Source organism: Phymastichus coffea, unplaced genomic scaffold (assembly GCF_024137745.1).
Source record: "Phymastichus coffea isolate CEN01 unplaced genomic scaffold, Cenicafe_Pcof_1.1 PCOF00008, whole genome shotgun sequence".
Taxonomy (NCBI): Eukaryota; Metazoa; Arthropoda; class Insecta; order Hymenoptera; family Eulophidae; genus Phymastichus; species Phymastichus coffea.
Window position 1 is genome coordinate 6,726,260 of NW_026706819.1, and position 27,568 is coordinate 6,753,827.

Genomic DNA, 27,568 nt, shown 5'->3' on the forward strand with positions numbered 1-27,568 from the left:
GCAGCTAGAGACGCTACCCCCTCTCCAAGGGCTATACGGGGTACGCTGCTAGCAAGCAGCTAGAGATGCTACCCCCTCTCCTAGGACATGCATCTAGTCAGCATGTTTACCGTTGAAGGAGAGTGAGAGAGGAAGAGAGAGAGAGAGAGAGAAAGAGAGAGAGATATTTTTTTTAAATTTAAATCAATTTATTTAATTTTATTACATTACATTAAATTTAATTAGATTACAAAAAATTTTTTAATTTTCAATTATTTTTCCTACCACATGGTTTGGTAGGTCGTGTTGGTTTCCTGCTAAAACAGGAAAATACACTAGGGTCCTCGATTATTTTGATACATTTTACCTTAGGTACCACTTTCTGCTTGCTCGTGGTAGGTAAAATTATACTGTTGCTGCTGCTGCTGCTGCTGCTGCTGCTACTGCTGGTAGCGATGACTGCCGGTGGAAGGGCATTTTCAATGCTACTCATGGGACATCTCGATGGTTCATTTCGATCCACAGCATCAGTAGCAACATTCATCTAAAAAATAATATTTATTTTAAAAAAAATTTAGTTATTAAATAAAAAAATGTATTTATCTATAATAAATAATCTTACCTTAAGAAATTTCTTCTTTGGCGGAAGAGATGTAAACGCTGCTAACGGAACAGCGTTTAGACATCTTTTCTTGGCTGCTTTTACGGCTGTCGTTTCGTTCGCAGCCCTCGCAGCCTTTTCGGCTGCAGACTGTGCAGCCCTCGCCGTCTTCTCAGCCGCAGCTTTAGCAGCCCTTTCAGCTGCATATTTTGCAGCCTTTGCTGTTCTTTCAGCCGCGGCCCTTTCGAGCTCAGCGGCCCTCTCGCTTGCGGCTCTTTCAGTTGCAGCTTTTTCGGCTGCAGCTTTTTCGGCTGCAGCTTTTTCGGCTGCAGCTTTTTCGGCTGCAGCTCTTTCGGCTGCAGCTCTTTCGGCCGCAGCTCTTTCAGCCACAGCTCTCTCGACTGCAGCCCTTTCTATTCTCTGAACATCGCTCTGTAACTAAGAAAACAATATATATATATATATACTTATTTAAAAATACTTATTTAAATATAATTATTTATATACATACCTTTATGACTACTGTTAATATCTGTTGAATATATCGCCTATGCGACGGCTCCGTCACGATTATATTTAGCTGAAAAGCAAAAATAAAAAGATTAAAAATAAATATATTTAATATTATATAAAAAATACTTACCACTCTTAAAATGGCAATAATTAAGCAATAAAATATGCTAGTTGGTAAACTAGCTAGCAGCATCGGAGGAGTCTGAAAAAATAAAAAATTTATTATAAAAACTGTCTTAAATAATTAATAGAATATATAGATAAAAATACTTACATTAACCATGAAAATAATCATGGCATTTATTGTACTTATTATTTGTACACTATCCATTTTAATTTTTTATAAAAAGCAAAGAATATTTACTAAAAATATTAAATGCTTCGTCGATGTATACTTCTTGAGCACTACCGAACGATTGACTCCGGAAAAGATCTTCGGAAAAATCAGGATGATTCCTACTCTCCAAAAGAAACTCTAGTCAAATTGATAAAAATCTTTAAAGGAAGAAGAACATTGATTTCGCTTTAGACGCTCAGCATGTTGGAGGATGTTAACGCAACTAAACAAGGCTAACTCAAAAACCTTATCTCTAAGGCAAAAAAGCAGTAAAATGACTAACAGACAATTCATCATTAAGATTACTCTATCTCCAATCACCTGCTGCTTACATACTTTCGAACGCATCTTCATTGAAAAAGGAATATCGAATGCGTTTTAACCCTCAGCATGAGGTAAAGCGTTATTGGAGAAAGTGCAAGCTGGTGTGGGTGGTCGAAAGTTTCCTAAATTATATGTGTGGCCCTGAAAAAGGATAGTGCACGCTGCTAGAACGCATCTTCATTTAAAAAAGGAACATCGGTTATGCTTAGCAACGACTTCTACAGCAACCTACCTTAACAACCTCTGTAGGTGGGTGGGAGAGTGGGTGAAGTCAAAGGTACATCAAATGCCTTTTAGACACTCAGCATGGGGTCTCACTCTGTCGAAGGGGCCCCATAGCGCCCTACTATCGAAGGAGAGCGAGAGAGAGAGGGATAGAGAGAAAGAGAGAGAGAGAGAGAGAGAGAGAAAACAGCATCCTCACTATACGGCGTACGCGCCTAGCAAGCTAGAGACGCTACCCCCTCTCCGAGGGTCCTTCACTCAGCCAGCATAAGCATATAGTTTACCAAACACCCTACCGACTTCTACAGCATCCTACCTTAACAACCTCTGTGGGTGGGTGGGCGGGTGGGTGAAGCGCCCTACTATCGAAGGAGAGTGAGAGAGAGGGATAGAGAGAGAGAGAGAGAGAGAGAGTGAAAACAGCATCCTCACTATACGGCGTACGCGCCTAGCAAGCTAGAGACGCTACCCCCTCTCCGAGGGTCCTTCACTCAGCCAGCATAAGCATATAGTTTACCAAACACCCTACCGACTTCTACAGCATCCTACCTTAACAACCTCTGTGGGTGGGTTGGTGGGTGGGTGGGTGAAGCGTCCTACTATCGGGGGGGGGGGGGGGGAGACTGGCCCCCTCGAAGGGCCCACTGGCACGCGGGAGGTGTCGAACGAACATCAAATGCAACACTCGGCATGGGGTCTCACCTTATCGCGATTAAAAGGTGTCACTACCTTCACACCTTCATCGGGCGGCTCCTTTGTGTCCCAGAACATACACGTATCCTTATACATTGGCGGCATCCTTTGTCGGCTCCTTTGTGTCCCAGAACATACATTGCTTATCTACTTATACGTATATAGGTACTTATGATGACAGAAAAAAAGCCATCCGAAATCGTTATTCATCGGTAGGATTAGTGTTTCTTATGCCATGTATATGCATAAGATGTTATAAAAATGATTAATAATGAAATAATGAGCTATTTTTTAAATCCAAAGCAAATAGGTACTTATGCTGACTTGTAAGCATAAGTTGCCGTAATTGTCTGCATAATTATCGGAGGGAACTTGTGCTACATTTTGGATTTAAGCTGACTCGCTGCATAAATGTTATGCACATATGCAGACTTTGTCATTCCAGCCAATGCTACGTTTTGATTTTATTTTTTAAATTTATTTGAAGAAAAAAAATATCAGTATGAACGCAGAAGTTTTAATAAACATAGATGATTTGTCTAAGTTGATTATAGTTGATAAATTTTCGAACAATGTGCGTAAAATTAACAAAGATGCAATGGCTGAAACGTCCAAAGACCTTGCAAAATATGAAGTTAACAAAATATTTTCTGATTTTGCCAAAAACAAAGACATTGAAAGTCTTCTCACTAAATTAGAAAAAGTGGTCTGTGAGTTAAATCTTTATTTTAAATTCAACATTTCATACAAAAAGTGGCTTAGGAATTATTTTAAGCTATACCTCAGATTCTTTCATCCTGATTCTAAAGTGAAATTGGAAAATTGTGTTAGATATTCTAAAGAAGGTTTCAATGGTGTAAAAGTTGTGGCCAATGAAGATATTCCTGCTTATACTGTGATGAAAAATATATTTGGATACTTCGAACCGCTTTCGTATGATGAAGAAAAAAGATTAACGTTGTCTAAAAATGATTTTTCTATAATTAAAAGTTATAGATCCAATAAAAACAACATATTTTTAGGATCAATAGCATTTATAAACCATGATTGTAAGCCAAATTCTGAATTTGTATCAGCAGAAAGTCATATGGTTTATTTAAGAACACTTAAATGTATTAAAAAAGGCCAAGAACTTGTAGTTTATTACAGCAATAATTATTTTGGTAATGATAATTTGTTCTGTGAGTGCCTCACATGTGATATGATAGGTAAGTTACTATAAATTTTTGAATGTTCTAAAATTCATTAAATGAACAAAAGATATGTGTCTAAATATCCAGATTTACCAAGAAATGAAACCAATGAAATTGTAATAAGCCAAGGAGATTCATCTGATTCCAGGATGAGTCTTAGCCATGCATCTGGAAATATGGAGGGTAATTAGTTATTTTAATATCTTATTCTTTATATCAAAGCAGTATATGTTCACATAAATTTCTTTATTACAAATTATTTTATAGATTTTTATGGCTTTGCTCTGTATATAAATTTAGATAAAAAACTTGATAGAGCTTATGTGAAACTGGAAATACTTCATGAATTAGTAATTGAGCAATATCTCATAGGACAGAAAAATGGAGCAGGACTCTGCATCTATTGCGACCATTTTAAAATTAAACTTGAGATTATTTCACTCTGATAAGAATATTGTAAAAACCTATTTAAATCATGAAGATTTTAATTTGAAAAACGCAGCCATATCTTTCTTACGTAATCAAGGCTATGCACATTATCGCCAGATGACAGGTATTATTATACCAGTAAGGAAAATCAGGAAAGATGCTGTATATGAAGTTGAAAAAGTAGAATGTACTAATCGCTTCTCGTATTTTTCAAAGAAAACATTGTGGAGTCATTTGAAGTTTTGTAAGCAGCTTAGTATTTTGAATATAAAAAAAGAAATTTAACTACTGTTGTTTATTGACAAGCTTTTGAGACAATAAAAATTGTACGTACACTTGGTAATAGCTAATTGACAAACAACTTTTCATTTATTTGAATATGAAAAAAGAATTTGATATAGTTATTTATTGACAAGCTTTTGAGACTATAAAAAAATGTGTACATACTCTTGATAATAGCTTATTGTGTTGAAATAATAAAGTTTATTACTTGTTTAAGAGATAAAGCTTGTTTTATTGGAGTATTATTTTTAGTTTAATTAATAATATAAATGAAAGGTATCTTGTCGATGAGATCAAAACACTTTTGCCACATCACTGGAACAATGAAAGAATCTTCAAGTTATAAGTAGAAACTTTAAATTAATAAATATTTATATATTAATAATTTATACTAAAGCTGTTCTACTATAATAATCTGATAAACCAAAATCAAAGAAAAATTGAATTAAAAATTAAAACACAAGAATCAATAATTGATAATCACTAAAATCTCAAGACTCTCTCTTAAATTTTAATAAATCTACTTTTACTGGTGAAAACTTTCAGAATCAAAAAGAAATGAAGAAGGAACTACTAAAATGATCTCCATAAAATGTATTATAAAATTATAAACTTTATTTTGTATTAATTATTATTAAGTACACTTTGGAAAAAATTGTTCAATTTTCTATTTATTTTTCACTTAAATATAGCAATTTTTTTCAAATATTGAACATTATGACACTCATTTCTCTTTAGTGATAACTGATAAGTAGTTTATTTTTTATGCCTACACCAACACCATCAACAGATAATCACACCAACTCATCAAATGAAACTACTAAATTATTAATTTTAATAAAATGTATCACAAATCACAAATTGTATTTTATTTTGTATTGTAGAGTCTATGAACTGAAGTCAGATGTAAGGTGACAATCATGGAGTCTAGAGTCCATTGTATAGATAAACTAAACATTTTCATTTGGAAGCATATGAAAGCACAAAGTAGGGTATTAAAAAGTATTAATAAAAATTGTTGCACGACAATTACTTGCGATTAGCACAAATCGATAAACTATTTATTAATTTCAAACAATTTTTTATTAAAACAATGCTTTTATTAAAAACTAAATTTAAATAGTTAAATTTCCCAAATCATTCATGACATGGAGAAAAATCATTGTGTTTGTATAAACAAAAATGTGCAACAGTTAGCTGAAATAACTAGTAGTTTTTTTATATTATTTATACGTTATGAAAATTCATTCATTAATTATTATTAAAAATAATCATGTCTATGGTAGATATTCGAGGAAGTGATCGGAAATGGATATAGTGACGCAAATGGTGTACTCACAAATTAAATTAAAATTTTAAAGGTTTAATAAATGCATAAGACTTCTTTCTTGTTTTCATTTCATAAGTTCTTCAACCAATAACATATGCGAAAAAATTCTATTATTGAGCATTGGGAAATTGATCAAATGGCAGAAAAACTAATAAGAATATTAGATATTTATGTGCCCGGAACGTATGGAAGTCTGGGTAATAATAAAAGTATATGGAGAAAAGAAAAAGATGATAAGTATAAGATAGAAATGAAAAGTATTAAATTTAATGCAAAGGCTGAAAATGAATGAAATTGAAGAAAAAATGGGTTATTGAAAACATAGAAAATGATATCATTGGAAATAAAACTAAAACATCACGTCTTGAAATTAGAAAAATAAAGATGATAGTAATGATATTTTATAAAACAAAAGATAATATATTAAAATTTGAAGCAAAAATTAACATCTTGTAAATTGAGCAACAGTTAAATCACTCAAAATTAAGACAGCAAAAAAAATATTAAACTTAATTAGCCAAACCATTTATCATGCTATAAGGCATATTCTGCCCATTAGACAACATTATAATGGAGACTTTAATGAGAGATAAAATATTAAATATTCAAAAGCTCAACCTAAACGTAGTATCCGTGTTAGAAAAACTCACACTTGAAACGGAAAATAGTAAATTAACATTAATGAGTTACTCATAAAACATATTTTGATCGACATATCGAGCATTATCGGTCGCGACCCTGTGTCCTGCAAATCCGGTCAGCTAAGATATTCTATAAATGCGGACACTATAGGCCTCTTGCATTCTAGCAATATGATATACAAATCAATTACCTATCATGAGAGCAAGCCCTAAGCACCGGGGGTCGAAAAATAATTTTCCAACGTCGATATAGCGGAGTTTTTGAGAGAAAAACTAACGTAGATTTTAACATCAGTTCAACTCATAATGAACATTATAGAATTGATTTCATTGTACCTTACTTTTCAGAGATATCTCGATTTTCAAAGTAGTTCAACTCATAAGGAAAATTATATAAATGATTCCTTCATACACTACTTTTCAGATATCCCCACTGGAATTATCATTCGTCTACAAATAATTGTAGTTAGCCCATAATTCGTTTTTGGAACAAGATAACGGGCATTATCATCGGTCAGGAACCTGTGTCCTGGAAATCCGGTCTGCTGAGATATTTTATAAAAGCGGATACTATAGGCCTTTTGCATTCTAGCAATGTGATATAGTAATCAATTACATATCATTCAAGCAAGTAGTAGGCACTGTGGGTCGAAAAACGATGTTCCAACATGGATTTAGCCTAGTTTTTGATGGAAAAGCTAACGTAGATTTTCAAAGTAGTTCAACTCATAATGAACATTATAGAAATGATTCCTTCGTACCATACTTTTCAGATATCCCCACTGGAATAATCATTCGTCTACAAATAGTTCTATTATGCCCATAAATCATTTTTTGATCGACATATCGAGCATTATCGGTCGCGACCCTGTGTCCTGCAAATCCGGTCAGCTGAAATATTCTATAAAAGCGGATAATGTATCATGTATCGTTAGTAATGTGACGGTGGATTTTTGCGACGCGAATAATCTGAAGAATCGCGGCTAAATAAAATATGTTCACGATGAACAACTTTTTCCTAATTGAACAAGTATCATATGCATATGGCGACTGAAGAGTTCCGTAACTCTTAGTATTAAATGCATTACTGATTCTGCATTGTGTTCACAAATAAAAAAATTCCCACAACCATACAACTTATAAAGTTATTAGCGAGAGACGATTTCCATGACACATAGTATTAAATGTATTATGGCTATCTGAATTGTGTTTACGAATAAAAATTACCTATATCTGAATTAGTATTGTTGGTCATGACGGATTTCTGTGACATTGAGGATCAGATGAATATGAACACAGCAGGGTTCATAGAAAAGAATATTACATTTTCACCAATCTTTATTTCAACGATATATAATATAGCTCATTAAAGTAAACTCAGTTTACGTTACTACATTTATACTTATTAACTAGTTTTTTATTGATTATTGAAACAACTATGTGATTTGTATACTCTAGCTTTTTTCGACGTAGCCAAAATTGTGAAGATGTGCTCTTAAAACTGCGATGCTGCGATGTGCTAAAATCTGTTTATTAGCATCTTTGATTTGCTGAATAAAATTTGTTGTTACTCTGTTTGGTTTACCATTGGTTTTTATAAATTCTTTTATGGCTTGCTTTTCTTCATCGGTCCATGGAACTACTCGCCTGCCTGTAACAAAACATTTGAAATTATTTTTATTTTCTATTAGAAATTTTGAAAATAAAGAATTAAATATAGCTCCGACCAATGGGCTAATTAAAAAATGATAAGAAAACCGAACATCAATACTGAGAAATAAATGGATAGTGGACGCCCTGTTGAATGTAGTTGGCATGAATATGTCATAAAAAAGAATGGAATGTTGAGCGAAATTTAATATCTGAGGGTTATTTAATAAATTCACCCTTTTCAAACTTTGAAATACTTTTCGCACAAAAATGTCTACTCGTTTTTTTTACATAGTACCATCCTGACTATACATTTATAATATAGCTAAAAGATATTCAGGCTCCGTTAAGTTTTCTAAACTGTAATTCTCATAAAATCAATCATAATGATAGTAGACGGTATTTTTTTAGTTACAATATATGTACATATATATGTTACAATAGCAGTGCGACTCTAAGCCAAACTACTGACTTAATGAAAAGTCCTCGTAATTTTTTCATAAGAATGATTATTGCTTGAGACAAGGTAGCAATAGAACTACAAATTATCTTTCTACTTATTGAATAATTAATGATAATTGCTCACCTTCATGGTTCGCTTTCTTTACAACTGTAGATGTAAGCCCAAAAAGCTTCTTTGTTTTTATATTTTGTAATTTTTCCTTCTTTCTATCTTCAAAATAATCATCAACAGTATCTTCTTCATCAAAATCATAATTTGATTCGGTTTCATATTCTGCTTCAGGTATGTATTCTGGTGAAGAATCTTTTTTCGATCGTTTTTTCAACGGTATATCATCTTCACTACTCGATGACTTTCTTTTTGATGATCTTTTAATTTTAGGTCTTAAGTTTATTTCATTGATTGGAATGTCCAACTTACTTACATCAATCTGTTCAATGGATTCAATGGAAACATTATTAAAATCATCTTCATCGTTCATCAACTCTTTTGCACCTTCATCATTAGAGTCATCACTATTATTAAGATAAGCTCTGTTCTCTGATTCGTCCACTACTAATATATTAAAAAATGAATATTAAATAAAAAGATAGATAAATATTTGAATAAAATGAAGGAAAAAAATATTGTGTTAGTATAGAATCGATAACAAATATGCACAATCACATTAACTAAAAACTAATTCAAATATACACGCAAAAATAAGATATAAAATCAAACACACAAAACGACTACTTCTATTGCTAAAATTACTTTGACTGACCATAGACATTGTTGGAATTGAGTTACAATTGGTTCACATTTATGTTGGTATTCTCAAGGCTAAATTGTTCATTGTTTCTGTGTTTTCGCCTACAAAATATTCATCTACAAGTTACTTTCATGGGAGTCCTTGGTGAAGCTGTTACAATTCAAAGAAACAAAAGCAGGGAAGTAGTTACAGGAAAGGTTAGGGAAGGAAGCTAACTTGGTAACATAAAATAGAGTAGAACAAAAGCTTATAAGAAAAAAGACGAAGAAGAATCAAAAGCAGAAGAAATATTATCAATGGCGGAAAATAAGTATATTTAAAATGTTATGAGGAAAAGAATAAAGTAAATACAAAAGTAGTTGAAAAAAGTAACTGAAAAATAAATCTAGCAACTGAATATAAAAATCTTCGTTTTTGATTGTTATCTTTTAGTTAATAATGCACATAGAATAGCATTCACATTCTAATACACGATGCATTAGTATTAAATGTGAAAATTAAAAACTTTTACCGTGATTTTATAAATTTCGTATTTTTTTATTGCGTAATTATCATAGCTGATATTTAGAAACAAAAATTGATCTAAAAAAATAAGGAAACGAAGAAAAATAGGAATTATGGAGGAACGAAGTCATAGGTTAAAAAAAATTATTAGCTTTGTTCTGATTAATTGATAAGTCTAAGTTTGATTCTGAAAACTTATCTTATTGACATACCATTATCGATTTCTGGATCATCGTTTGCTAAACATGGTAAACATGACGTATCCTCGCCACCTTGCCCATCTACAAATATGGGTGTTAGTTGTACTATCTCTTTGAAAGGGATTTCAAGCCTATAGTATTGCTCATGAATATCATAATGGTGGCAGAGAAATCTTGCCAATTCCTTGCTAATGCCGATTCCCGCATCCATCCCATAAAGCATTGTTGCAATTTGTTTACGGAGCAAAGTTCCACGAAGAAGTTCAGGGTTCTGGGCACCACACTGAACTGCATACTGCCTCATAACAATGTATGCTTCAAAATACGTATCTCTGTCGGCAAGCTTGTTGTTAGGCTTTGCAAAAACGTATTTGTTGTTCTCTGGGATGCCAGCATGCTTTCTGAGCTCACCAATGAGGTATATGCTACATAGCAATCTCTTATGAATGAGTAAACCTACTCGTTTTTTTTGTAGTTTGTTTTTAATAGATACTCGGCAATAGTTACTAGCAATATTTTTATCTTTTTCAGAAAGTCTTTTGTACTCGTCTCCTTTAGAATGTTTATCAATTTTATAAATACATTTTTCATTAAGATCCGTCCAGAGCAATCGCGACAATTCCCCCTGTCGTTTCCGATTAAAAATTTGCAATAAAAGTAAAGTCGATTCATTTAGAACTATCCAATCATTTCTAGAGAAATGTCCTATTCCCTCATGAAGAAAATTAATCAATGTTTTTTCGGCAGTAGCTCTTTTTTTTCTGTATAGCAATATAATTGCTGAATTACTTCAGGTTTTGGAAGTTTTTGTGGTAGTTTCTCTTTCTCTTGCTCAATTAAGCAGTCTCGAGCTTTTTTGTTCAAATTTTTTGCAGAGTCTTCAAAAAGTTTCTTGATTACAGTAACTTCGTTGGCATGGTCCAAATGGTTGCGAAGGCAATAACGCTCGTAAAATCCTATTACTTTTTTAATCAAAATTGTTAATTTTTGTAGTTTGTTTCCTTTGGCTATCTTTTCTGTCAATGGATTATGATCAACTATTTTTAGCAGAGATTGTTCGATTATATCAATATTGTTTCTTGCAGATAAAATATCAGCGAACGTCTCAATTTTCGGATTAGCTTCTCGAGCAGTCGAGAAGTCAGTTGGAGAGACAGTTGGGTGACTTTAAAAAGTCACCCAACTGTCTCAGTGAAGTACTAATCATAGACCAATCTTGGTCATTGGTATGGTACGAAGTCATAGCGTTTCCATATAAAATAATTGTTTCATCTTTTATAAATTGCAATTTCAAAACAGATTAATGAACCTCTTGGAAAATCTTACCGATACAAGTTTGTTTAAGATATTATCTTTTTAGATTATTTTTAGAAATTATATTTTTAGAGAGCGTAAAAACAAGTTCCGATCATATATTTTCAAAAATTGATAGAACGTAATTCTAGTAAGGAGACATGTTTTCTGTTCACAGTTCCACTTTGCCAAATTGAATTCGAATCATTATTCGCTTTGTTTAAGTTTTCGCTTTACAACAGTACGTAAATTTGTTAGTGATAAAACAACTCCGACAACAGTGCATCAAAATTAATGTTTCTGAGAAGTGTCAAGAACGAAACCGACAGCATCAAATTATCGAAGTCGAGGAAAATACGGAATCCTTTAAAACAGCGCCAAGTTCAACTTCGACTTCAATTATCCAAGCTTTTACTCAGCACCTTAGTCGATAGATAATTCGAGAAGTCATTTATCAAACTAAGCAAGCCGAGCGTCTTACTTAAATCGAAAATCTCCGTAAAGAAGACTGGAAAACTCTCATGTGAACCTCAAACAGACGCTTCTACATCGTGACAACGTAAAAACTGAAAAACTCGAGTATTGAATCCTTCATCAAAAAGTTTGAAGTAGACGTCAAAACAGATTTGACAATCTTTCTAATAACAAGAAGATAGAAAACTTAACACACACATAGTCTGTCGAAATGGCAGACACGATACTGATAGACACAGACACAGACACAAGATTGAAAACCAAAATCATGAAACTACATTCGATACAGACTGTAAAAATGCTTATCAAAATAATTTCAATTACACGCCAAATAGCAGATTCATAGTAAAATACGCGGCAATTTATGCACAAACGGTCTTAGCTGAAGCATAAAAATTTGCTACTATAATAGGTCGAACAAAGTTTGGCAAGCTTTCTATCGACTTGGGAATGAAAAGAAGAATTCTTCATTTTTAGGCATAAAAAAGACGTGAATATGATTATGTACCGATAAAGTATATAGCGATCAGAAAATTGTGTATTTTACTTTTTTTATATGTTCGAAATATATCTAAAATAAAAAACAATTTCCATAGTATCCTGATGATGTTTTAATCAGAAGATATTACAAGAGAACTAACTTTGCCTGTGACCCATCAGCGTTCCTTTACTATTATCATTGCAATCATTGCAATATACATAAGTAAAGCAACCTCGTGTTAAATAGTAAATGTGTGATAGTAAGGAGAGAGAGAGAGAGAGAGAGAGAGAGATAAATCGACAAATAAATAACAAATATAAAACAGCTAGGATAGCAGGATTCTTACCACAAGATGAATTTTCAGAGTTCTGTGTATGACATTCAATAACTGGGTTAATCTCAACATAATCATCAACCTGTAAATCCTGACGAACCATAGACATTGTTTTGTCTTCTACATTTTCCTTGGAAATATCGTTATTTTCATAACTATAAATTGCTAAATCAACTAATTCTCCATCAGATTTTTTAATTGATTCCTTTTCGTTAGGAGAAATATTTACAAACGTTTCAGTCGATATAATTTCAAATTCTTCATTTTGCAGTTCATCCTTTGGAGATCTAATATTAACCACAACAGCATCAGATTTCATTTCTAAATCATCTGTTCCTATTTAATAATATTCCATTATTATCATTATATAACAAGTATTTATTGTAAGGCTTAGAACTTTTGTCTTATTAATCATATTAGTTTCCACTCATATTAATTTATACTACTGCAAACTTCTCTGCGGTATTAACAAAAAGCATAGGTGGGGTACATACACACATAGCACTGATATGGGAATCGTATGTATCAAATAACTGTATTAAAAGCTTAAAGCAAATGGACGAGAATTCATTGTGAAGTCGGGAATGTGCGAACGAGCATTTGCGTCAAGGGTTTGATCAGTTTCTACTACTAGAACTAATCTCCAGGGGCTATGCCATGAAGCCTGTATGACTTTACTACTAACAAGATAAAAGTGGCAAATGGGGATTTGCGTAGAAGAACCACTATTGTCATATCGGTTTATCTACTACATGAGAAAGAGATACCGATGCCAGGCATGCGAGATGTAATAGAAAACTGCAGGTTTCAGAATGTTGACTTGATTGTTGCATGCGAAACCAATGTTTACCATACAGCATAGGGAAGCACTAATATTAATGCAATGAAAGCAAAGAGTAGCACTCGAATAAGACATCAGTACCAAGATAGATATTGTGAATCAAGGAATGAGCCCACCATTATACATTGGTTTCAATAGGCATCAAAGACAAAACAAGTAGGATGAAGAGTGGTGAAAGAAACATTCATTACAGACCATAAGACTATTACTTCACATAAAAGGTAGAAGACAGAAAACCAAAAAGTCAGTCTACGAGGAATCCGGAAAATACAGATTGTCAGGGGTACAAGGAGGAGCTAAAGAGATTGGCTACCTTTAAAAGCAAGTATCGCAGCTGCGAAGACTTGGACTGGACATTACATCAGGTACAGAGTACCTTATTGGTGACATACGAGAGAAATGACCCCCTTAAAACACGAGTACAATAAAAGAAAAGAGAAGTCCAGAAAACTTTCAAGAGAGCGAGGGAGTTTAACTCAGAAGAATGGAGTGCTTATAAAACGCACTTACAAATATCAAGAGGAAAGTGAATGTAACAAAGCGGGAGATATGGAAAAACAATTGTCAAGTAAGGAAAGCTTGGGAAACACTGATAAACAAGCCAGGCTTCTGACTAAGGAGAGCAGCGCTTGTTTACAGAGTATAAAAGACGGCCCAGATCATCTATCCATAGAAGTTTGCAGTAGTGTAAATTAATATGAGTGGAAACTAATATGATTAATAAGACAAAAGTTCTTAGCCTTACAATTAAAAACAGAGGAGGAACAGTTTGAGCTGCGCGTAAAAATAAGCTTTGCTGCCCGTGTAAGGAGGGAGACGAAACGGCGGTAGGGACTCAGGTACAATGAGAGGTGGGAACACGGGAGAATCTAGACTGGCAATAGCAGTACAAACCGTCTCTGGAAAAAGTGAGATTAGTGAACTCCTTTGAATCGTATAAAACACCGAGCCTGAATGGCATCTTCCTTAAGATACTACAGGAAAGATGAAATAGCATCTTGGGAAAGTTTACGGGCATTCTAAGAAGGTGCATTGCCACAAGTCGACACCTAAAAAGTGAAAGAAGCCTAAGGCGTCAATTATTCTCAAGACAAGAATAAATACTCAACGGTAGGGCAACTGCAAAAAATAAATGGAGCACTCAGGAATGATTGTGATTTTTGATCGCGCGGTATTTACAATGACAATTTTAGGGAATATACTGATTTGTTAGAGCGGTAGGTATCCTAATGGTCACTGAGGGTTAACTAGGAAGATAGTTCTCAAACTATCCGAGATAAATACAATAGTGAAAACTGAGTGTCCCTGAGTTATTGATCAACTCGAATAGAGTGTCAATAATAATAATAATAATATGAATTGATCGAAAATAATCTAAAAGGTGGCGAGACATACCTTTATGAACGCTGTTCAAACTTCTTCTCGCTTCGTATGAAGTAACATTCTCCTTTTCATCAAAGTGATAAATATTTAAATCTTCGATATTATCTGCTATAGTAATAGGCAGCGATTCAATGTTAAATAGTGAATTATCACTATTTTCTGACTTTGAAGCTTTTTTAATTACTAATGTGTATATGGCAGTGCTATTTGGGCCTGAAAATAAAATAAAAACAATCATAAATTTTGTTATAGAATACCATAAATATTATTATGAGGAAACGGTTATTAGTAATTTATTTTTGTATAATCTACATATATAGCAAAAATTACTTTCAATATTTAAAAAAAATTAGATAATCTATGTATATATTGTACTTTTTGAATGATGAGGAAAAGTATGCTTAAAGTAAAAAAAAAATTGAATTTCAATACACGAATCATAAAAATAATTATACATGAACAATTAATTTGAAATTCGTAATTTTTCATTTAAAATTCATTGGATGATGATATTTTTATATTAAATTCAAGCTAATTACAAAATGGAGCAATTTACATGCATACTTACAGATTTCAGTAGCGTAACTAGAAGAAAGAATATCACTGTTTAGAGATATATTTATATCTTCTAGATTTATATCTGGCAAATTCTGATTCAAAGATTTTGCGACGTTATCTAGTACGCATCTTTCATCTATAAAAAAGAAATAATTTAGTTAATCAAAAGAATAACGCTTTGATATAGATAAACACGTCGAAATGCATATACGTGCATTTTCATACATAACCGGCACAAAAGAATTACTTTTCAGTGCTATTTAGACCAGGCATGATTTAATTTTTATCATTTTTAATTAAAAAAAATGCAATATTTGATTTATTAAAAAAATTAAAATAAATGTAGCTCTTTTGCGTCTGCGCGTTCACCAAGCACTGGTGAATTTGATAACCCGATCGTAAAATAATCACTTTTGTAATTTGCTTTTTATCCGTTGTAACGGGTGATTCAATCAGACAAAGGGTCATCCCCCCCCTGCCCGACCAGCAGAATTAATCTAAATTAAAATAAAATTATACAATCTGATAGATTTTTAATTGCCCAATAATTTAATTGTCCTTAGATGTTTTTGCCCATCTATAGTTTGTCAGTAATTAATTAATAATAATTGATTTACCATCTGCGATTTTAAACTTTAATATCTTTTTTATTATATCTTTCTAAAGTTTTAAAAAATTATTCATGAATCAATTTAATTTGCCCAGTTGACTATAATGACAAATGTTTGATATTAAAAAAAAATTTTAACAAAATACGGACTCTATTATAGCTTGCGTGATTTGCTTTACTTTACTTTACTTTACTAGATGGCGGTGGGTCTCTGTCTGAGACGCCGATAAGCCAAAACGCATGCGTGAACTTTGCGTGATTTGTGCATTGCGCATGCACAGCTACGCTGCACCATAATTTGCCCGCTTCTCAAGAGTTTCGGAACAATTCTTAATTTCAGTGTGTCTGTCTGTTTACAATAATAATTAATTAATTTATATTTTATGACTAATCACTCTCATCTGTTTTAGTGGTTCCAAACAAATAATTATGGAGTAATGATAATGTTGTGTATTTTATATTATTTTTTTTATTACCTTACTAATCTGGACATAGATATATTTTTTTTATAGATGCTAAACTCTCAAGTCTGAATCACCAATATGATGAGCATAATAAAAGAAATCAATTGGTGTAATACTCCAATAATTTAAATTAATATTGTAAGCTATAAATTAATTATTATTGTAAAGAGACAGACACACTGAACTTAAGATTTGTTTGGAAACTCTTAAAAAGCGGACAAATTATGGAGCAGCGTAGCTGTGTATGCGCAATGCATAAATCACGCAGGCTATAATAGAGTCCATATTTTATTAAATTATTTTGTATAAAATATTAGAAATTTATAATTGTAGGCAACTGGGCAAATTGAATCGATTCATAGGCAACTTTTAACAATTTTAGGAAGTTATAAATATATTATAATAATAAATTTATTAAAGTTTAAAATCGCAGATGATAAACCAATTATTATTAATGAATTACTGACAAACTATAGATGAGCAAAAACATCTGAGGACATAATCGTATTGAGCAATTAAAAAACTATCAGTTTCTATAATTTTATTTTATTTTTTATTAATTCTGAAGGTCGGCCAGGGGGGGGGGCCAAAAAGTCGTTGACTGCTCTCTTGCCATCAGCATATAACCTTAGCTCTTGATAAGATAGAGTATTTAATATTGTACACTAATTTTATTTATAACTTTCTTCAAAACTATTATTTGATATATTGAATAATATAAAAAATGAAGGCTTTTTTAAGAAAAACAACTCAAAGTGATGTTGAGTAGCAGCAGTCAAGTTTCATTTATGAATATATAATTTTATTAATTTGAATTAAATTACTTAAGAGCCTTCATTCTTGATGCTATTGAAATCATAAATAATTAATTTAGAAGTACGTTATGAATAAAATTAGTATACAATCATAGAGAGTCTTGCTTGTTGTATGGGGATTCATTACCAGATGAGTATACATTAATTTAATTTGGTTAACATGTCATTTTTTCAACATTAAATAATGAACATGTATACGTATAGAAAATAACTGTGAAAATGTTTTTGTTTCAGGTATTATTTAAAAATTATAGATAAATAAGACTTAGTTATTACACAATAATGGAACATTATGTTGAAAGTATATTATTGAAAATATAGTTGAGATTTGCCAATCACCATCAAAAGAACATCAAACTAATTTATAATTAAGAACTATTGAAAAAGTTATACGAATATGGATTAATAGAATGAATAGTAATCAGTAATAATCAGTAAATCAAGTAAAACCGTTTAGTAATTAACAGAGGCCAAGTTGATATTCTTTTGATGGTGATTAGCAAACCTCAACTATATTTTCACTAATAAACTTTCAACGTAATGTTCCATTATTGTGCAATAACTAAGCCTGATTTATCTGTAATTTACAAATAATACTTTAAACAAAATCATTTTTACAAAGTTATTTTTCATACGTATACAAGTTAATTATTTAATGTTGAAAAAAATTGCATATTCAGCAAATGAAATTAAAATATGTTCATCTGGTAATGAATCCCCATACAATAAACAAGACTCCCTATGATTGTATATCATAAAGGCTCTTGTTTATTGTATGGGACTTAATAAACAGATAAGTATATTGAAATTTAATTTGGTTAACATGTCATTTTTTGAACATTAAATAATGAACTTGTATACTAATGGAAAATAACTTTGTAAAAATGTTTTTGTTTCAAATATTATTTGAAAATTACAGATAAATAAGGCTTAGTTATTGTACAATAATTATGTTGAAAGTATATTATTGAAAATATAGTTGAGGTTTGCCAATCACCATGAAAAGAACCATCACACAAATTTATAATCAAGAACTATTGAAAAAATTATACGAATATGGATTTATAAAATGAATAGTAATCAGTAATAATCAGTAAATCAAGTAAAACCGTTCAGTAATTAACAAAGGCCAAGTTGATATTCTTTTGATGGCGATTAGCAAACCTCAACTATATTTTCAATAATAAACTTTCGACATAATGTTCCATTATTGTGCAATAACTAGGCCTTATTTATCTGTAATTTTCAAATAATACTTGAAACAAAAACATTTTTACAAAGTTATTTTCCATATATATACAAGTTCATTATTTAATGTTGAAAAAATTTCAATATACTTTATATCTGTTTATTAAGTCCCATAAAACAAGTGAAACTGACAATGATTTATTTTAATGAAAAATATTTTTATTTTAGCAAGGAACAAAAGCGAATACATAACCAACAACAAATATTAAAATAATTAATTTAATAAATAAAATATAAATAAATATAAAAAATTTAAGGCTTATAAAAGTAAAACTTACCTTTACTGCAGAGGACATTGCATTCCGTTGGTTGTAATTCATTGTCACACTTAAACGAATATTTTTTATTTACTTGCTTAATGAATTTACTCTTCATTACTAAAAAAACCTCGTTTTTTAAACTTTTTATCAATGAAAACATTTTTAATATCACCACGAAAGTTTACAATTTAAGTCAATAAATATCGATACAGATTTAAACTAAGATTTAAGATTTTCTATATCCTCTGTATAAAATCTATATAACATTTTAAAACTTTATAAAATTTTTAAACTTTATATATTCCGTGTTTGAAATTTCTAAATTAGACGCTAAACTATCAGAAATGTAGACTCGTCGGCATATGTAACAGTGGACCAGTAACTAAAATTATGTGGACTGTCCGCATGAGTGCACTTGTATGCGTAAAAATACCGTGACAATTATGCGTACGTCTGCATAAGTATCCTTTGACTCTGCATAAGTTATCTTGGTCTGGTATATGCGTCTGCACAAGTGACAAATCATCTACATATATATATATATATATATATATATATATATATATATATATATATATATTTCTGATAAAAAAATGTTCAAATGGCGAATTTTAGCTGATATGTTTTAAAAACCAAGCATATTGATGTCGAATAAATATTGATATAGCATTACATCGGCGTTTTTATGCATTTTAAACAATGAAATTCTTAACAATAATTTATACAAGACTTTTACAGATTAATGTCTTTGAATAGTATGTTGAATAGGTTAAAATAAGTAACAAAGAGTTGATACTCATTGACAACATTGACTGATTACAACCCCCTTAGTCCCTAGACTATAGCTTTATTGTAAAGTTGTGAAGTTTAACGCTGAATATTTAATACTATGGTTCTTCAGTATTTTGGTAGCAAGATCCTCAACATTGCATTATGTGCAAGTCTGTGAATTATGAAAATAAGTTATTGCATATTCAACATATTATTTAATGTAGTGTAAATTAACTTAAAAATAATTAAAGGTGAGATAGTAAACTCCAAGAAGTAATCATAATTTTGATGATATTTTACTGGTAGTTATCCAGCTTTTTCAGATCTTTATTAAAATGAATAATAATTAAACATATAAAAATATACAATTGATTGTCAAAATAAAACAAACCGAATAATTAATATATCCTTATAATTATCAATAAATTACATACCAGTCATAAACATCACAAAGAATAAATATTCCTTATACTATTATACTAATAATATAATTATAAGGGTATATTTATTATTTGTTTTGTTTGATTTTAACAATCAATTGTATATTTTTATATGTTTGTAATTATTATAAATTTCAAAAAAGATCCGAAGAAGCTGGATACCTGCCAGCAAAACGTCATCTAGATAAAAATTGTGATTTAATTACTTCTTTTGATTGACTCTCTCACCTTTGATTATTATTAATTGAATATATTTATATTAAAGTGGAAGAGATATTGGAAAAAAATTTTTTGTATTAGCACTATTGAAAATACTTGTTTCTACTACTTTTTTCCATGCAAAATAATTTTTTCAAAAAGTACTCTGTTGTATAAAATTCATGCATAAAAATCATGCAAGACAAATTCATGAATTAACACAACTTTAAAAATGCAAGATAATAAATAAAATTAAAAAAATATTTGACAATGGTATCAATAATAATTATTCAAATGTGCATAATATGACATATTTGTTCATTCAATTTTTAATATATAATAAAAAAGATATTAAATTTGACATACAAACTTACAATATTATATACAACACTTCCATCATCATCTATGTGAGATTGATTATGAGCATCTGAGTGTACATTTGATAGATTACTGACATCTGTGAAAATAAACATATAGATATAATGTTTTATCTATTTATATTTACCAAAGCATTATTGAATCTTAAAAGAGAAACAAGTACATATGTTCAAATTGTATTTAAAATATTTACTTGCAAGTTAAATATACTTTTATTGTTATAATAAAATTTGTACATGCTTGTAAGAAATAATTTAATTTGCCAATATTTTCTTCAAAACTTATTAAAAACATATATTTATGTATATATACGTGAATAAATAAATATGTGTGTATGTGTGTGTGTGTGTATATGGTCAGGAAAAGTTTAATATTAATAACCTAGGTGAGTTTCTAATTACAAGCATATGTAGATATACAAAAGGTTTGTGATCATTAATTTGGTAAAATAAATTTGATCCAGATTGTTAAAAGAAAGCTGAAGCAATTACATTTGGCTTAATTAGTTACAATAACTATAACTACAATTTTTTCATATTAGAGTTATGTAGTTATGAAAAATTGTCACATAAAAATATAGAAAAAAATATATATATTGTGACGGTAAACGTCAAATTAGCGCTGATAACCTAACTTAATTGCTGCCCGGGAGGGCAGCACCTACCGGGGGGACGAAATACGTAACGAAGGAATTCGGCGCGCGAGCAGACGGAACGCGCGCGATTGAAACCGAACTAGTGAAGCACTGACCATCATTGCGTCCGCCCGCTTTTGTTGTTGCTATCGCCGATCCACGTGTCGTTAACCCTAATATAATAAGGGAGGAACATTCAGCCCAGTGCCAGGACAGTAACCGCCGTTGACGTAGTGCCACACACCTGCAGAGGGAAGGAGCACGAGCCGCCGAAGGAGAGTGTGTGAGGTTTCGCCAGCGAGGGCGAAACCGTGTGCGCGCGAATTCGCGACCGGCAAAAATAAAAAAGACAGTTCCGCGCAGTGCGACTACTTTTCGTCCGCTCCGTACGCCTGCAATAATAAGGTAAGCTGGCCAGCTTAATCTCGCGATCGCGGTTACATGGTTAACAAATAATTTCCGACATTCGAAGCGTGCATGTAGCGGCTCCGATAACAAAGAGCGGCGAGCGTCCCGACAATACGTGTTGTCGATGAGCGAGCGTCGATGTAAACAAACGCGCGGGCCGACCTTATGTAGTATTTGAGTAATAATAAAAGGTTCTGTTCGTGTTACTAACAAGTGTTTTTCGACTCGCTTACTTCTTTTGCTTCCACTCACTTTCTTACAGGTTAATTAGAATCAATGGTTGATGACGCCTGTCTCCGCATGCTCTCCAGACTATATTTTGAGCATAGATTATTACGTTCGCCCTTTCAACAAAGTCGCGCGAACAAAAATATAATTAAACGGTGATACCCTGTTACAATATATATATGTAAATAAAATAATACAGAGAAGATATGAAATTTTTTTACCTTCTGAGTTTTGTTTAATATTCTCACTAGAATTTGAAGTTTCATTTGAAACAGCATTGTATGTAATATTACATATAGCTCGTCTACCTGGAGTAGATATTTGCGTTGATTCATCTGCTGCTGAAAATTAATATTTGATAAATAAAGAAGTTATCATAACTTTAAAACAATCTGTGATATTGAATTTACTCAATTGATATAAGCAGTAAGTAACCAAGTATGTAGGAAAGAATGAAATAAATATATGTATCATAGTAATATGATTAAAATTAACTTAAATGTGATTGTATAAGATTTAACTTGACAAAAAACTTAGGGAACTCAACAAACATATAATATATTTTTAATCACAGTTATTTTTAATGACTGTTAATAAATGGATTACTGTTAACTCAAAAGTACATTTAATTAAAATTTGGTTACCTTTGGAAAATTCATGGAATGTTGAGTTTGTAGAATTATTTGAATAGGGTTGCCGTAATCTCTTAATGATACTGTCAGTATCATTTAATGACTTAGACAAATAATCATTAATATCTGAAGTTGAATTCAGCGTATCTGCAGCTGAGCCCCCATCATGACTCCCATTAGAACTTACCAAGTCCATGATCTGTAATTAAAATAATTTTTCGATTAAGAATAATTTAAATAAAAACATTGTAGTTGTATTATCGCATTACTAATTGTTTTGTATTATTATCCTGTAGTAGGTATATACAGTCTTTGTTACTTACTTCCAATGTATACAGATTCCACTTTTATAACTGATCTGCACCAACTGGCTAAGGTGTAACTAATCTTACAGGTGGTACAAAATATAATCTGGTATACACCCCAGCTAGGAATAGAGTGTCAACTAATCCTCGGCTGAAAAGCCAACTCACAAATAATAACACAACAGGCCAATTCCTGCATGCATTCCAATGTGTACACGAGTACCATAGTTTACATTAGTAATCTCGGCAAAAGTTAATAAGTACTATTGAAAATTAGTAACCAGCAATAGCTCAAACAATTGCTTTCGATATGCTTAACAAAAATGAAAATGATATAACGCATTGTTTAACAAAAAAATTATGCATCATGTCAAAAAAATAAGTACGACACACTTTGGTACGGTATTGGTGAGAATGGTAGTCACGTGGTTCTTCTTCTTGTAAGCTGGCTATGAACATTTATGTGTTGAGACAATCCTGGTAGAATAATTATTGTTTTCTTAAAAAAAAAACACTAGTTTCGTCTACATTTGTACCACCCAAAAATTGCTTTTCTGGAATTTGTCTCCCCTCAAAAATTGAGAAAATATATTTTCGTAGGGGAGTTCAGCAATTGAAATTAACGTATAACAGCGCATGCACAGCGGAAAGAATATCTACCAGCACAAAAATATTTTTGATAGAAAAAAAATTATGAATCGCTAGTTACTCGGATGACAAAGTAGATAACGCTGATAGGAAAATTATTTATTTTTTAAAAAAAACCACCAGCTTCGCCTTACTCGGTACTATCGTAAAAAGGTTGTTTTGGAACTTGTACCGCCCAAAATATGAAGAAAAAAACGATTTTCAACCCTGGCAATAAAAAATTTGTATCCTTACTAAATGTTACATCATTAGCTTCGTTTCGATTTGTACTACCTGAATATTCCTATTGAATAATTTCTTACCCGAGTGTTGAAAAAATCGTAAAAACATGAAAATAAACATACCTTTCTACTTTATTATCCGAGTAACCAGCTGTTTTATGGATGCAGGGCTGTAAGAATACACGTTAATATAAGACTTTGTACCTATACTTCTATATAATTAAATTTTAAGATGTAAAAACGACAATAAAACTATTTTAGATGGTACAAATTAAGAAGAAACTATTCATAATTTTTTTCTATAAAAATCGAATATTTATCTGCTAGAAGATAGATTTTCCGCCACACATACACTGTACGTTAATTTCAATTCCTGAACTCCCCTACAAAAATATTATTTTCATAATAGGGGCGGGAGTACAAATTCCAAAAAAGGAGTTTTCGGGCGGTACAAATTAAGACAAAACTAGTGATATTTGTTTTTCTAGAAATCAATCAGTTTTCTGACAGAATTGTCTTAACCATTTACGTTCGTTTCGTTTTTACCAGGTGTCGGGTCACGTGGTTGATTCTTCTTCTTTGCTTATGGTTATGAACTTTTATGTTCATTGCGCCATTTCCAGGTATCAAGTCACGTGGTTACAATAAACAAAATTGAAATTTTTTATGCTACCCACGTTAATATACCAATCAAACAAGAAATTTCAAAAATCATTTAAAATATATTAGACACATTATGTTATTTATTGGATATAATCGGATTTCTTATTTTATTGGACTTTTATCAAAGTGATTTACATTGAGTGTAATATTATTTGACTTTTATAAGTGATTTGCATTGAGTGCATAATTATGAAGCCAGAATTTTATGCAAAAATTAAATACACAGACGATAACGTTAGAAGCACGATACTAGTGCAAGATATTGTCGAATTTCAGTCTAATCCAGAAGATGCTTTAGACAAATTCGATAAAGATTCAATCTACACAGTTTTGTATAATGATAGAAAAAATGAAGAGCCTATTGAGCTAGCAATTCAAATTGCTTCAATCAAATGTAAGTTTCCGTGAAAAATAATAAAAAAATATGTATGCTATATATTGTATTTCAAATCACTGTTATGCTGCATTTTTGTAATGAATATCTCTTTCAATTTCTGTTCACTAAATATTAGATTCCTTGGAAGGTTTAGTTGCCAACTTATTTTTTGTTACAAAATTTAATTATAGCATTTGAAAATCTAAGAGAATGTTTATTTCATTTATTTTATTTTTTTAAATTATTTTAACAAAATATAGTCAAGTCTAGCACTAGGGTAGAGACTGCTAACCGACAGAATAGCATTAAACCACTGTGTGCCACAATGAGTATTATAAATAAGAATAATACTTATAAAGTAAATCTTTAAAGCAACAAAGATATTCGATATTTTGTAACGGGATATTTCATTCGGGGCGCGAATAGGAATCTTACCCGTTAAGGAAAAACTGTCTCCAGCGTCGCGAGGCTGTCCGCCACCTCAATTCAGCTCGTTCGAACGGCGTCGGTCTTCAGATCTTCCGCCCCAGAGCCCGTGAAAACTCGCGCGTGCAGGGCTAGTGCGGAGATCCGGGTTGCCCAGTGACTCAAGGTCGGGCAGGTTCTGTCGTGGGCGTCAGGAGGGAACAGCCAGTGGGGATTCGGAAGAAAGAACTCTTAGTCGGTTGTCGGAAGAATCAATATCTTTATTTACGTCTGTCGCTTCAATCTTACAATCGTAACACCGCGGCCGAGAGGTTTTGTCGGGAGTCCCGCGCACGCGGCGAGAGAGAGAAAGAAGACGCACTATCTAATCGCACTTTCCGTTCGCACGCATTTACATTTAAAGTCGGGAACTTACGCTGCGAGGACAAGTCGCTGAAGATCGAGTAGCTCTGGCGGCGTGTACGGATCGCGTTGGCTCCTGTCACTTCTCGATGAGGGATCTCTCAGTCGGGGCTTTCGCTGCCCGAATCTGCAGTTGCCCGCGACCCTCGACCGTTGCCTCAGATCGCTCTGGGCAACTGATAGTGGGCAGTGAACGACCTTTGTCTGAGAGATGATTTCTTGTCAACCTCTGGGCCACTGGGTCTTCGTATGCTATCAGCCAGGTTGCCCCTCGAACTTCACTGACTTGATCACTTAACACTTGCGTTCTCCCTATCCGCAGGTTCTGACTTGACTAACTTTACCCATTCCCTCCTTCGTTGTCGCGCGCACGCCGGCCGGTGGTGGTTCAGGTTTTTTAAAATACTTAAAAAACCTGAAAAACATGGACACAAAGATGTTCTTAAATCGGTTACTTTAAATTATTTTTATATTTTATGTTTCTAGGTTTGAGAAGTATTTGTTTGACTATAATTCAATTGTAATTTAAATTGGATTAAATTGAAATTGTTTTATATTATAATATTTAACATTAAATCTGATTATAGAAACATGAAAATGAAGCCCAAAAAGAAATACTCAAAGCAAAAATAAGCAAATTTGTCAATACCAAAACTTTGTCATTAGATAATAGAGAAAATGATTATTCCAATTTCAAGGGCATTGTTTCACAGAAAGATTCACAGGAACACAATATAGATAAAAGTGACTCAAAAGTACGTTGCTTACAGCAAAAGGTTCTAAACTTAGAAAGTGAATGTTTAGCTCTGAAGAATTAAACCGTTAAATTGAAAAATAATCTAGATATTATGCAAGAGCGGTTAGAGACCTATCGGATAATAAATGAAAGGTTACAAATCAAAAACCTTTGTTATGAAGAAAAAATTAAATCATTTGAAATAAAAAAGGGACATGATGAGGAATCAGAATCTATAATAAAGGTAAGAATTTTATTATACGAATGTGCATACTACAGAAATAAATGAGCATAAGTGAAAAACATATTTATGTTTATATTTATATCTTTTAATTTTTATATTTTGCTTTATTATATAATTAGTTATTGTCTATATTTGTGCATTATGCATTGTACCCTTGTTAAAAATGTTCCATTGGAAACTACTACAATTCCATGCTATTTTATGTGATAAATTAAAATATATTCTAATAGCTTTTAAAAATTGGGCTTTTAAATAGTATTTAATCGAATAATTTTGAATACATTTCAATAAATTGCAGTCCATAATACTTTTAATCAATTTTAATGTAATAGGTTCTAACGAGCCCATTTTATAGATTTCGTACCTAATATATCTTATTACTTTATTTTTTCAAGAATAAAACGACTCTAACTGATAATTCATCGACTCCGATAAAATCCTTATCACTTATAGATGTTCAGGAACATCTAGATGATTATTCTGAAACAGAGTATATTCATGACAAAGTTGATCGTGTGCAGGAAACGCCGAACTCGAGATTAAAAAGTAATACAAATATTCTATAGCTATATATATATAGAATATATACAGGGTGTCCCATTTTAACTTGCCCAGTAGGATATCTCAAAACTGGGCAAGGTAATCGAAAAATGTTTCAAACCAAAGTTGTATGGTTCGGAGGGGGTCAACTTATGATAACCTCAAACTTGACCTTGAACTTGATTTTCAAGGTCATTTCAAGGTCAACTTTGTTTTTTTGAATAGGAACCCCTATTCGGATAGAGCGAGAATTTTGAGAGTAAATTAATTATCGCTCACTAATTCTTTCAACATCTCAAGGTTATTTGAAAGTCAAAAATAGGATTTCAAATTTGTAATTCAGGTAAGTAAAAAAGCAAAGGTAGTTTTCAGCTCAGATTCAATTTATTAATGTACGAATGAACAGAGTTCAGCTAGCAACTTATTTGGGATACAGCTCGTC

The 27,568-nt window shown here is 31.8% G+C and overlaps 2 protein-coding genes across 4 annotated transcripts; one reads left to right on the forward strand and one right to left on the reverse strand.

Annotated features, from left to right (window-relative positions):
- The first annotated feature begins 3,174 nt into the window (after positions 1–3,174).
- On the forward strand, positions 3,175–4,311 carry LOC131670402 (histone-lysine N-methyltransferase KMT5B-like). The gene is made up of 3 exons (XM_058945983.1): positions 3,175–3,880; positions 3,953–4,048; positions 4,133–4,311. The coding sequence occupies exons 1-3, from the start codon at positions 3,175–3,177 to the stop codon at positions 4,309–4,311; spliced, it is 981 nt and encodes a 326-aa protein (XP_058801966.1).
- Positions 4,312–7,889: 3,578 nt separating this feature from the next.
- On the reverse strand, positions 7,890–19,273 carry LOC131669952 (uncharacterized). 3 transcript variants are annotated; one of them, XM_058945184.1, is made up of 5 exons: positions 18,895–19,273; positions 15,490–15,615; positions 14,934–15,134; positions 12,710–13,033; positions 7,890–8,198 (listed from the first exon to the last, which is right to left on the reverse strand). In XM_058945184.1, the coding sequence occupies exons 1-5, from the start codon at positions 19,034–19,036 to the stop codon at positions 8,002–8,004; spliced, it is 990 nt and encodes a 329-aa protein (XP_058801167.1). In that variant the 5' UTR covers positions 19,037–19,273; the 3' UTR covers positions 7,890–8,001. The 3 variants fall into 3 exon arrangements, 2 of the variants coding, with proteins under 2 accessions (XP_058801167.1, XP_058801179.1); XR_009302412.1 differs by lacking the exon at positions 7,890–8,198 and adding an exon at positions 10,425–10,540 and having other exon boundaries at positions 10,623–13,033; XM_058945196.1 differs by lacking the exons at positions 14,934–15,134; positions 15,490–15,615; positions 18,895–19,273 and adding an exon at positions 8,784–9,215 and having other exon boundaries at positions 10,128–12,843.
- Between the last annotated feature and the right edge of the window lie 8,295 nt (positions 19,274–27,568).

Excerpts from the sequence above, each read along its gene's own strand:
- LOC131670402 (XM_058945983.1), top strand. The coding sequence starts at position 3,175 with ATGAACGCAGAAGTTTTAATAAACATAGATGATTTGTCTAAGTTGATT. Across the intron at positions 3,881-3,952 it reads CCTCACATGTGATATGATAG|ATTTACCAAGAAATGAAACC; the intron begins GTAAGTTACTAT and ends CTAAATATCCAG. Across the intron at positions 4,049-4,132 it reads TGCATCTGGAAATATGGAGG|ATTTTTATGGCTTTGCTCTG; the intron begins GTAATTAGTTAT and ends ATTATTTTATAG.
- LOC131669952 (XM_058945184.1), bottom strand. The coding sequence starts at position 19,036 with ATGTTTTCATTGATAAAAAGTTTAAAAAACGAGGTTTTTTTAGTAATG. Across the intron at positions 15,616-18,894 it reads CAATGTCCTCTGCAGTAAAG|ATGAAAGATGCGTACTAGAT; the intron begins GTAAGTTTTACT and ends TCTTTTTTATAG. Across the intron at positions 15,135-15,489 it reads TAGTTACGCTACTGAAATCT|GCCCAAATAGCACTGCCATA; the intron begins GTAAGTATGCAT and ends TTTTATTTTCAG.